At 29.2% G+C, this 13,851-nt stretch overlaps 1 protein-coding gene across 1 annotated transcript; it reads right to left on the bottom strand.

The window, feature by feature from the left end:
- Window positions 1-11,956: 11,956 nt before the first annotated feature.
- On the bottom strand, window positions 11,957-12,444 carry LOC111026357. The gene is made up of 2 exons (XM_022304411.1): window positions 12,335-12,444; window positions 11,957-12,221 (listed from the first exon to the last, which is right to left on the bottom strand). The coding sequence occupies exons 1-2, from the start codon at window positions 12,442-12,444 to the stop codon at window positions 11,957-11,959; spliced, it is 375 nt and encodes a 124-aa protein (XP_022160103.1).
- Window positions 12,445-13,851: the final 1,407 nt, after the last annotated feature.

The raw sequence follows: 13,851 nt of genomic DNA, 5'->3' as shown, positions 1-13,851 counted from the left end.
AGAGGTTATCATTTTATCATACAGTTCTACATATTTTTCGCTTATCATCTGGTTGACGCTGTTGACGGTTGTGTATTACAATTTAGTTATTGTATTTATTCATTTGTATAGACTAATAAGTTTTCTGTGAATGCCAATAATATAGGTACGTTTTTAAAATGAATAAACGAAAACAGTCTACGCTTTTAGAGTTTTGTAAAAAAAAAAGAACAATAGTTCCAATTCTACAGTGGTAACTGCGGATGCCGATGATGCAGTTGTAATATCCGAGGTTATACCAGCGTCAACAACAAATAAAGTAACTACTAGTAATAATAGTAATATTGAGGTAGAAAATGATATTTCTTCATTAGTTATTAGTAATGATATCGGTCATTATATTAATTCATCCTTGAAGATTCTGTTAAAATAAAACTTTTGGAAAATAAGTGGAAACCACCCCTAGCTTTAAATATCCGTTTTCAGTTCATAAAAAACAGGGAAAGGAAGAAAAACGGTTTTTGAGGTATAACCATTTTGAACAATGTCCATGGCTTGTTTACAGTGTTGAGACTTATCTAGATAAATTTATCTAGATAATTATCTAGATAAAAATTACTCATCTATTATCTTATCTAGATAACTATTGTGCCATTTATCTATTGGTTATCTTAGATGACATATTTACTTATCTAGATAAATGTATCTAGATAAATTTATTTAAATCATAATATTCATTTTTCACGAATAATTCATACATTATTCATTTTTTTTTACTAAAATTGATCTTACAGAACACTATCCTATCAGTACATGTTATTTATATAACATTACCATATTCCCATGTTTTACTAGCAAATTTTAAGTTGATACGTACCCATTTTGAGTATTGAGACATTATTTTACGAAGTTTTTTGACAAAATAAATTGTGTGCCTAGGTATAGATAAGAGATATGAAATATATAATAATATTATGTATAATAATTAATATTATGTAATTTATTCTTCAAAGTGAGGGTATAAACTATAAATGTGTCTGAACCTAGTTGCTTACACATTACTACATTAGGTGATTAATCACCGAATTTAAATATATTTTATTTTGCGCGATTTATCGCCGCGTTTCTGAAGAATAGATAGAGGGACCCGCGCGATCAATCGCCACACAAAATAATAATAATATAAAATATTATCATAAAATTATCGAAATGTAATTCGTGGTATTGTGGCGACAGTATCATTGATTATAAATACTAGCATCTATTTATAATGAATGTTGGTATTAACGGTTGACGATTTCAACAATAATAATTCGCGTAGGCTACACATTTGGAAAAACTCATAACACTAAAAATAGCTTTGAATACGAAAAGATAAGATTGTATAGAGCATAGACATGACGTAGTGTGCGTGTGTATGTAATATTGTAATCAGCAGCCTTCAGTTTACTGACCACTGAGACATTGAGTGCTTACTATAGTGTTGTAGTGTTGTGCTATTGACTATTGTAGTTAAACTTTTATTATGGACCGTTTTGTTACGAAAAAAATTCGTCTAGATCTGGCAACGAAGGCAACTGAAGAAAATGTTGACGACCCACATTCAACAATAGACAAATCCTCTTGAAGCTCCTAGTTTTAAATACTTATTTAATGAATTTTATAAAGTATTATCCGTGGAAGATAAAAAATTGTCAGTTATATGTCAAAACTGCCAAATAGTTGTAAATGGATCAACTAATTCAAGTGGAAACTTTTTAAGCCACATTAAAGTAAGTTTTTGTTTTTATTACTAGGTACATTTTATAGGTACACTGTTATTTTATGATTATTATAGAATTTATCAGTAAATATAATCACAGGCCAGGATATATTTTTTTCTTGAATTCGACACAATGTTTGTAGTATTAAATTATTTGTGATTATTATTGTGATTGTGTAAAAAAAATATGCAAATGCTACAAGTCCTCTGCCCTAGTTATTTCATATCTATTTCTAATATAAAATAGTTAATGTCATGTATAGTTTTTTGTATTATAAGTCTTATGAAGAAATTACCTATAAATTTACAGCTCAAACATAACTCATTGATGCAAAAAGTAAATGAAGCAAGGAAAAGACATGAGGTATCAAAAACAACAGAGATTCAAACAAAACTGTTTAGTGGTCCAACTAAAAAATGGTCTAAAGAAAAGGTAATTTTACTAATTTTTTTAAAATATTAATCACTAAAATTTTCAAATCACCATAGCCCCCATTCTTATACAGGTACCCATTATCATGGACCTACTATCTTTATCAAAGTTAAATATGTAACTTCAAAACCACTTGTATCAATCTTGATTCTGGTACGTTAACATTTTCAGAAAAGTTATACACTAAATAGTTTACAGTAGAAAGAGGGTTTTCATTTGAAAAACAGAAATTTGTATCTTCATGGTACTATTAAAGTAGTACCTACAACAAATCTCACAAATTTGAAAATATGGTCTTTAAGTAATAAGTACCTACCAAGTCCAGGGCTTCAAAACATTATAATTTATAATGCTAAAACGGTAAAAAAATGAAAAAAAAAAAATAAACGAAATCAATAAATGAAAAACGAAAAAAATCAAAAAACATTAAACATAATATATCATTAATCATAATTATTATTAAAGATAAACAATAAACGTATTTGTAACATAAAAAAATTTCAAATAACATTATTCGAAATAACGTTTGTGCTTTTTTTTACACTGAACCAATATAATGTTGTCTTTTTAAATCTAATAGTTATGAACAGATAGTGTCTATACCTATTGTACAAATTGTATTTTCATGTGAAATAACTGCTGAATAAAAATGTATAAAATTGAAATTAAAAATACAGTGTATTTTATACATTAAACATGATATTATATTATTTATAGATGCAAATTAAATTTTCATTACATCTATAAGATATTAGTTGTAAATTACAACTATTTAGTATTTTTTATTAGGTATTACATTTTTGAGCTAAAAAAGTCTAATACCTATCTATTACAAATTGCACATTAATTGGTAAGTTATTATATTAATGATTTATAGAGTTGTATTGAAAATTTCAAATGTTTAAGTTGCTATTTAGATTAACTAACTAATATTTTGCATACATACTTCAAACAGTCAAGGAAGTATTATAATTAGAATTTATTAAACACATTTTCTATCTAATTCATGTCATTTTATTTATGTTTCTACTTTTCTAGTGATTGGAGACCAGAGTATTAGACAATAAATGTAATAATTTATAATATTTAAATTTTTTGTAAGTAATAAATATTACTTTATACCTTGCCGAAGTAACCAACACCTAAACTAACACTAACTTATCGGTTAGCTCCTTGCTAAAAACCCTAGGAAGATTGAAAATTGGTTATCTAACCGGGCCAACAAAATTCTAATAATTTCATAATTCTTACATAACAGTGTGGATAATTATGGCACAAATAACAGTAGAATTAATTATAAAAAAATAATAATAATTCCCTATTTATTTTTAAATTATAACGTTTAACAAAAAAACCAAAAATTAAAATAAAGTTAAACGGAAAAAATCAAATAACGTTTCAACGTACAATAACGTTAAACATTAAAGTTGTATAACGTTTCAAAGTACAATAACGTTAAACATTAAAATTGTATAACGTTTAAATACCCAAAAACGGAAAAACAATATTTTTTTTTAGAATTGAAGCCCTGCTACCAACCCGCTTACCAACCTACCTAGGTATATTTAAAATTTCAAAAATCATAGTTTGAATAATTGCATTATTGAAAAAGATAAAGAGAGTTATTGTACTTATTGAATCACATTCTATATAATATTTTATTGTAATCTAAAATATAAAAAAGTAATCATAATGTTTTATACACTACCTATATAGATTGGTGATTTGGTGTTCAACTACATTATCCAAGAAATGAGACCATTAATTACGTGCGAGAAACCAGCGTTTAAACAGTTAATCATAGGCCTTACTGGTTTAACATCTGCAGATTCTGCTTTACTCCCAGACCGAAATTATATATCAAAGAAACTCAACTCAAGCTATACAAATTATATTTCCATGTTGACTTCATTGCTCAATAAACAACAATATATTTGTACTACTGCAGATATATGGAGTACTAATAATAAAAGCTACCTTGGCATGACATGTCACTTCATAGAAGAAATTTCTTATACCCGCCATTCTTATGTTTTGGGATGTAAACGAATTAAAGGTGGACATAATTATTTAAACATTGCTGAGGTTATCAATGAAATAACTCAAACGTATCAAATAAGTACTTCAAAAATAACACATACCATAACTGACAACGCAAGTAATTTTGGTAAAGCGTTCAGGACATTTTCTACCACATTGTGTGAAAAATCAAATAATTACAATGTTGGTAATTTATCCAGTGATTCAGATTCTAATACAATTGGTGAAAATTCAGATAGTGAAGATGACGAATGTTTTGAAATTCAACATGTTGATATATATCCTTTGCTTTCTGAAGAATCAAATGAACATTCTGAAGATATTAGTATTTGTCTACCTGATCATATGAAATGTAGTGCTCTTACCCTAAATTTGATTGCTACAACAGACATAACAAAAATAAGTGACAGATCTTATTTACAAATTTTAAAAGCGACATTTGAAAAACTATTTAAGTTTTGGAATCTAATCAGTAGAAGTACTGCAGCTGCAGATACAGTAAGTGATAAGTGTGATTGTAAATTTCCCGTACCGGTTATTACAAGATGGAACTCTTTGTATGATGCAGCAAAAAAAATATTATTTTACAAAGAAAAGTTGGTTCCAGTCTTTGAAGAACTTAAATTAAATAAATTAAGAATAACTGAGTGGCTATTTCTAAAAGTGTATTGTGAAGTTATGGAGCCATTAGCATCTGCTCTGGACAAACTACAAGGAGAAAAAAGAAGTTATCTAGGATATGTGGCTCCAACAATTTTATCCATAAGACTTTTATTATTAAACTCAACAAATATAAGAGTATATTGTAAGCCATTAAGTCTATGCATAATTCAAAATCTTGAAAAACGTTTTGATTATTTATTTAACTTGAGCAGTTCCAAGAGTAAAGCATTTATTTTAGCATCAGTAAGCCACCCAAAATTTAAAATGAACTGGGTACCAGTAAGATATAAAAATGTGTGCAGAAATATATTTGTCAGTGAATGCAATACAAGTGCTGTGACTAATTCAAGTCCAGATTCTGGTTCATCTAGCGAAGAAAATGACGAGAGTGATGATGACATCTTTTACAACAATCTACTAGAAAACAACTTCCCAGAAAATGTAATTGGTGATGATTCTAATGAATCTCAATGCTTCACTAAAAGAAGAAACACAAATTTAGCTGGAATTCAAAGTTCATCATATCTAAACTCAAAAAAAAAAGATTTGACTATGTTAGATTCTTTTAATATTGTTAAAAATGTATTTTTAAAATATAATACAACGTTGCCATCATCTGCTCCAGTAGAAAGACTATTCAGTGGAGCTATACAAGTCCTAACACCACGTCGAAATCGTCTCAAAGATACTACTTTTGAAAAGCTGCTCTGCTGTAGATGCTCTGTTGCAAAATAATATTATATTTAGTTAACTACATAATAATATGTAATAAACTATATTTGTTTTTTATTTTAATAAAGGTATATGTATTTTTTTTTTTTTTAATAATGGTTATGTTTTTTTTTCACTGTTTTTTAATAAATATAATCATAACAATTATGCTCAATAATATTTGAACTATATAAATAAGTGGTACCTATAATTTGTTTCAATAAATTAAAATAAAAAAAACCAAGGTAAAAATACATAATTTATTAGCTACAAAAACATTTATAACTGTATGTGCCAGGTACATATTAATTATAAGCTATTTTATGTTCACATAGGTAAAGAACTAAGCACATTTTCAATTTAAAAATACTAAAAAAAATAATTTTATCTATAATATTATCTAGATAAAGGTTAGATTATCTTTATCTTATCTAGATAAATGTAAAATATATTTATCTTTATCTGTATCTAGATAATTTTTTATAAAATTATCTGTATCTTATCTAGATGGAATTTTCGTTATCTATTCTCAACACTGGTGGTGATGAATGATGATGAAAACGATGAAAACAATTTAGTACTGAAGGTAAATTCTACCGAACGCTCCACCACAAGAAGTTCAATTTTTGATTTTTCAACTGTACAGTCAGAATCAAATTTAAGTACTTAAAGTGTTCAACAAAATGAACTGTCTGGTCCAAGTTGTATTGAAAGAACTAGTCGTCCTATACGTTCAAAGCGTCGTGCAGATTTTTCAAATAATAACTTAAGTTATAGCGAAGAAATTGATGATTCTGATAAAGACCTCAATTTTCTACCATCAAGTCCTCTAATGCAATCTAACATAGCTTCCAGTTCAGATGAAAATTGTGATAATAATCTTTCTCAACCCATACACATAATTCAAGTGACTACCAGTGGGATAAAATAGGTGGTGTACCATAACTAAATTTACTAAATTTAATTTTAAAGAAAAATATGGGTTCAATGCAAATGTTGACAGTTCAAATACATTAAACTTTTTTGAATTGTATCTAATCCTTATACTATAAATCTAAACTATATACAGCGTGAACGCGAGGGCGCAGCCTATGCATTAAATTTGCATTAAACTTATCAACTTTCACTAAATTGACCTATGTGGCTATGTCACTACTACACACTAACTCACTAACTTTGTTTGCACTACAGTGTAACATATTAACTACTGATTTGTGTTATTTGATACATAGTGGTGATCAATTTTATTAGTGTAACATAAGCCTTACATTCAACTTATCATACAATAATTTCATATAAATGCTCTTATTGCATATGAGTACCTAAGCTTACTGTTATAAAGTGCAATACATTTTTAAAATGTAAGTCATTGTTGTTATTGTTACGATAATACCTAACCCACACAAAATTATATTAAATATGTATGAACAACGGGCGGTCATTAAAAGTTTTTCTTTTTATTGTTTTAAGTCAAAATTCTCTACTCTTTTTTACTACTACTACTTACCAGTGGCGTGTAACCTAGGGTCCAAGTGTTGCTTAAGCAAACCTTCAATGTGGGTGGGTGGGTAGGTGGGTACTGGGTGGGTATTGCTAGAAGGATAATATTACAGTAATGAACATAAGTGTTTTGTGTTAACAATATAAGTATAATTATAGTATTGGAGTAGTGTCGTAGTGAGTACCTACTTATACATGGCTATATCCTATATAGGTACCTAGTTTTATTATTAAAACAAAACGATAGTTGGTATATTATTATTTATAACTAATTATTATTATTTATATTTTATAATGACTAACCGAGAAAATGTTAAAATTATTTTATAAAATGTAAATAAAAATAGAAAAATATCAAATTATGACGTTACGTAATGATTAGACGGTATACCCATAAGACAAAAATATACGGGACCTTCCGGCGACTTCCACTAGTTCCACAGAAAATCTATTTTTAATTTGTAAACATATTGTATTTTGTGGAATATTGGATATTTATTGAAGTAATTTGTCAGTTGTCTAAACTGCAAGGCGTGATTGGTCACAAACTAATATCGAAAAATTCTAAATGCATAGTGCGTTCTTGTTTTCTTGGTTGTAGACGTATTAGAATTTTGTGCATTAAGTACCTATATAGATTATTATTGTACTCATGGCTTAAATATACAAGGTTATTGCAATAGTACCCCCACTATATCATTTTATCACGTTAAGGAATTAAAATGGCAGCGTAAGGGGACGACGTATACAGGCTATATTATGATATGGACCGTACCCTTACGCTGCCATTTTATTTTTATTTGATAACAATTTGGCTATGTGCAATAACCTTGTATATTCAAGCCATGATTGTACTATTATAATTTTTTGTCAATAATAAAAATATAATGTCAGATTCCAATTACGCTGTTTGTTTATGTGGTAAAAAGCGGTTAAAGTTAAATGAAACAAACTGGAAAAGACATTTGACTTTTTGTAAAGTGGCAAAATTAAAAAAAACCAATACCGTTGTGGATGTACAAAATTTTTTACAAAAAAACGTAAAATAGATGAAGATGTACCAGAAACAGGTAAGTACAATATTTTCAATGCTCAAACTATTCCCTTTTAAATATTTATTATTATCATTACAATTATAAATACCTAGTTCTTATTAGAAAAAACAAAATTTCAGTTTTAGAGAAAAAAAGTAGGTAGGCACCTACAATAAAATATATTTTTATGAAGACGTGTTTATTGTCTTAATTAAATATTTTTTTAAATTTAGTTTTAACTTTAAATTCAATTATTTTCTTACAATATACCTATTTAATATATCAAATAAAATAATATCTGTCTTGCTTTATTCATAAAACATAATTATTGTATAAATTCTATTTTTTTTTTTAGAAATTGGCTTAAATTTAATTGGTAAAATTGAATCAACTGCACACAATTGTGACTCTGTAGATAAGTGTCAAGTTAATAATTCTACAACAATAATTGATTCAGTAGATTCAGATAGTATTAATTTGGCTTCAGATTTATTTCGTTCTGGTATGTGATAAAATTAAAATTGTCATTATAATTTATTTTATTCCATATGTTGTATTCTTATTACCTAGCTAACTTATTATAATTCATAGGTAATGATTTTAAATCTAAACCATCAGCCGGAACCAATCATGTAGACTTATCTAACGATCCGGATAAATATAAAATGCTTGTTGATTTATCACCTACGATAGTTGATTTTTTAATTAAAAAAGGACCTATGCAGCCAACTATTGAAGATCTTCCTACTCGTGTTTTTCCCAAAGATAAATTTGGCCGCAGTTTCCAGGCTTCATGGTATTGGAAATGTCTGCCTGGTAATGTAAATGTCAGAAGAGATTGGCTCAGTTATTCTGTATCAAGTGATAAAATGTTTTGTCATCATTGTTTATTGTTTGGGCGCAATATTAACAAAGCATGGTCTGTGGATGGAGTTGCTTCATGGCCGAGAGCTTTGAAAAGTATGCAAATTCATGAATGTTCAGAAGCACATATTGAAGCTTCCCTTAAATTAAAATTGAAAAAAATATCATTACCTATACTACCTTTATTAGAAGAAAAACATAGAAGAGACAAAGCTATAAACATAGAGATTGTTAAGGATTTGATTGATATTACTTTTTTCCTTGCAAAAAACTGTATTGCATTTCGTGGGCATAAAGAAAGTTTAAAAGAAGAATTGGGTAACCGAGGAAACTTTTTAGATTTAGTACATTTGATGTCTAAACGTTCACCATGCCTGGCTTCATATAAAACTAAATTGCAGTTATTGACAAAAAAACAAAACGTTAGTCTTATTTCAAATATAAGACAAAACCAGTTAATTGGGTCACTTGCTTCAGCAATAAGAACATCAATACAAGAAGAATTAAAAACTGCTAGGTTTTTTAGTATATCAGTTGACTCAACTTTTGATTTATCCAGGAAAGAACAAATTTCATTTGTTGTACGCTATATCAATTCAACAACAGGAACTGTATCTGAGCGGTTAATAGCGTTAAGAGAATCATCTGTTACGACTGGCTTTCAATTATTTAATATTTTTGAAAAACTCTGTGCTGACTTATCTATTGATTGGGAACAGTATTTAGTGGGACAATCTTATGATGGTGCTCAGAATATGAGAGGTCAATTTCAAGGATTAAAAACTTATGTACAACAAAAATGTCCATCTGCAACTTTTATTTGGTGTCACGCACATAGGTAATTTACATTTTAGTTTTTATAATTACTGTTCTTTTACATATATTTTTTTTCTTTTAGGTTAAACTTAATTGTCGCTAAATCTGTTGGTTGCAATATAAATGCCATAGATCTTTTTGGTAATCTAGAGTCGGTTTACAATTTTATATGTGGAAGTAAGAAAAGAGTGGCTATTTATGAAACTAAACAAGATTGTTATTGCGGTAAAAGAATTCGTAGGCTTAAGCGAGTCGCTACAACTCGTTGGATGTCACATGGATATGCCCTTGATTCAATATTAGAAACATTCAAAGCTGTCATTGAAACTCTGGATGAAGTCAGGAATAATGAAGGATGTAATGACCAAAGTACTGGACATATTGCTGGTTGTCTTATAGAATACCTTCTTTCTAAACGGTTTTTGTTAACCGCATTCTGTTTTAAGTACATTTTTGAGATTTTTGGACCAGTCAACATTTTACTACAAAGCAAGGATCTTGACTTACCTTCGGCTGTGAATAGCATACATAATGCTCAGTTAGCTGTTCAGAACCTTCGCGATAGTAATATTTTTAATAAGATATTAATTGATGTTAATAATTTTATGAACAAGTTTAGCCAATTTGAATTTTCTGATAGGCTTAATCAAAGAATTCGTCGTAAAAAAAAAATGCCAGGCGAAGAGGCTTCTGATGATCCTATAATAGATCCAATAGAAAACTTCAGAGTTAATACATTTTATGTTTGTTTGGATATAATAAATTCAGCATTTAAAGAATACTTTGGTAATGGTTCAATCGGAATTTATAAGGATTTATCATTGTTCAGTAAAAAGAGGCTAGATGAAGTGAAAAAATCTTCCAGCATCACTTCCAAAAGATGCTTTTTCAATGTTTTGTAAGGTTTACGGAAAGTATGTTGATGAGGACTGTTTGAAGAAGGAGTACATTCATTTTTCAAAGATTTTTAACTCATTTGAAGAAAATATTAATCTGCCCCAATATTTGCATGGAAAAGACCTCATAGAAAAAGAAGGAGACGAAGAAGAATTTTCATCAGAATCAGAAACTGAAATGGAAGTAATGGAACCTAAAAAAGCGCTTAATGTAGGAAGTATGAAAGCACTGTATCAAATTTTTCATGCTGGTAACTTGGGTTCAGTGTTTCCAACACTTAATAATGCCCTTCAAATTGCTTTGACACTTCCTGTTTCAAGTGCTACTACAGAACGAACATTTTCAAAGCTCAAAATTATTAAAACTCGTTTAAGAACTACCATGACTAACACACGCTTAGAAGATTTAATGTTAATCACATGTGAACAAGACTTGCACAATAATTCAAATAAAGTTTTAGAAACATTTGCATCCAAGAGTATTGAATTATCAAAAATGTTAATTTAAATAAAATATTATAATTACCTAATGGTTTTTTTTATTTATATATATTTTTTTTAAATCGATGCACTACTAGTACAGTAGCACAAAAATGTAACTAACTAAATTAAATTAGTACATTAAATGATAGGAATACAATTTAGCGATGTTTTATCGGTAGGTACTAGGTATAACAAAATTATGAGGGGTGGGTCACCTAAAATTATTTGAGCAACACCAATTTTTTTTTGGATACACGCCACTGTCCCCGGGACTCGTTTTTGAATTGAAACGACTATAGATTTAGCGGGGAACGCGAATACGTATTCGGCGGGGAGGCGAAAAGTCCGAAACGCGACTCCGTGCGGGAAAAAGGCGAAAACCGCGGAAATCGCGACGACGCCGCCGCGGCATCGGCGACGGCCTCGTCGGACGGGGGACTCGGTTTTTGAAAAAGTAGGACAGCGCGCCGGCTGTAAATCTACCGGGGAACGCGAATAAGACGCAAACGGGGCGACCCGAGGCCCCCGAGGGGGGTAAAAGTCGAAGAATCTCAAAAAAAATCTCAAACACAGTAGTAGTAGTGATAGCAGTGACGGTGATAACGAAAGGCGATCGCTAACGGCGGGGAAACGGAGCGTTTTCATTGGTTCTCCCTTAAGTAGATGCGAAATTAGTACGCGGGAGGGCGCCCTCGGGTTCACGTTTTATAGTATAAGAAGACTATAACAGATAATGAAAAATATTTTAGCATTATATTACCAAGATTTTGAAATTTTACAAGAGTGCAATCAATTGCCCCAATTGTCCTAGGAAATTTAGCAATTTTATAAAAACGTTTTTGCATGGTATTTCACTTTCAATTATCATTTTAACAAAAATAGTTCTAAGTTTTGTAATGGCAGTACTGACATCACGTACAATTAGAGAAGCAGTGGTCTTGCTAACTCCCATAAAATCTCCAGCAGTAATAAGGAAATTTCCTGTTACATAAAATCTTAGAGCCAAAAGTAATTTTTCAATGGACGTCAATGCATGATTTCTAAAATTGAGAAATAACATTTCTTTTTTTAGAACTGTAATAACGTAAAAAAAAGGAAAGATAAATAAGGCGCTTGCCAATATTTATATTAAAATAAAGTGTTAGAAATTTACCTGTCGGATCGTGAAGATATTTGATCGTTTATAAATCCCAACACTTGTATAACTACATCCTTTGAAATTCTGAACCTTGCTCGAAAATCTTCATCATCCCAGATATTCATATGATCGACTCTTGGACGAATTGTGTAAACACAACGTTGGTAGTTTAAAAAATTGACGATTTCCTAGTCATCGTCGTCAATAATTTCAAACAAATCCATATTATAAAATGTTAATTAATTAATGGAAGTAGAGCTATCCACTAAAGTCACGAATCACAAGTAAAATAGTCAATAAAAATATTCAAAATTATTACCTATTATCAACGATAATCGGTTGATAACAAATTTATTCGTTAGATTAATCTTTATTCGATGGAAATAGTACCGAATAACTATTCCATGATTTATCTGTCAAATAAACACTATCTGGACATTGAAAAACCGAAAATAATCAATTTGTTCTTATCTGTCAGATAAATCGAGTAATCTGGCGGATAAATATGATTGAAAACCGGGCCATAAAGAAACTAAATGTCTTGTTAATATCTTTATCGAAAACTGAGCTAAAAGAATCTTGAAATAGTTCATAAACAGAAACGAATATGTAAATTTAAATATGGTTAATATCTCACTCTGTTGTCATGTAACTTTGTACTATTTACATTTTGTTACATAGGTAGGCCGAATTGAACTTTAGTGTTATGACGGCTAGAATAAATATGTACTCGGTACCTATATCAAAATATATAATTAATCAGGAGTGCTTATTTTTAAGGTTATTAAGGTTTAACAATTTTCAAAGACAAACAAGATTTTCAAGGAAGAATTTGGAGTGTATCGATACGTATCGAGGCAATTTTGAGCGTTCAAGAAGTTACACGTGCAGTATATAAGCGATACGTACCGACCCGTATCGGACTCGGACTTCGATACGAGGTGGTACGTATCGATACGTATCGAATTTTTCTTCTTGAAAATCTTGAATCTAATAATCAGTGTTGAGCTCAGATAACAAAAATAATATCTAGATAAGATAGAGATAATTTCGTAAACAATTATCCAGATTCAGATTCAGATTATCATTTTTACTTTTATCTAGATATATATTGTTTTATCTTGATACCATACAGCCCATAATAGATATTTTCATTTTTGTTTAAAATATGAATAAAACAAATATATTTCTTAATTATTTTAGACGAACTATCTTATTATTTTATGACCACTCATTTAAATAAACAATTTTTTTATGCAATTCCTTATTTTAATTGTTAATCAATGATTTATTTATATATACCTATACTATACTATATAGAGTATAGGACTTGCAGTCATGCCTCATAATAGAATATTTCCAATTTCCATCACGAGTTCACGAAATAATGTGCACCGCTGGAAGACACTTTTAAGTAATAAATAACAATATTTTCAGTTTAATATAAATAGACATGAAACATAATATTATTTCCTTGAAACCATTTCTGTAATCAACATTACATGAAAAACATAATAATAAATAACTAAGAA

The sequence above is a fragment of the Myzus persicae genome, unplaced genomic scaffold (genome assembly GCF_001856785.1).
Source record: "Myzus persicae strain clone G006 unplaced genomic scaffold, MPER_G0061.0, whole genome shotgun sequence".
Taxonomy (NCBI): Eukaryota; Metazoa; Arthropoda; class Insecta; order Hemiptera; family Aphididae; genus Myzus; species Myzus persicae.
Note: the sequence above shows the minus strand (reverse complement) of the source record. Positions and strands in the feature narration are given on the sequence as shown.

Bases quoted from the DNA above. Each gene is read 5' to 3' on its own strand.
- LOC111026357 (XM_022304411.1), bottom strand. From the start codon at position 12,444: ATGAATATCTGGGATGATGAAGATTTTCGAGCAAGGTTCAGAATTTCA. The intron at 12,222-12,334 runs GTAAATTTCTAA...TCTCAATTTTAG, and splicing joins ATATCTTCACGATCCGACAG to AAATCATGCATTGACGTCCA.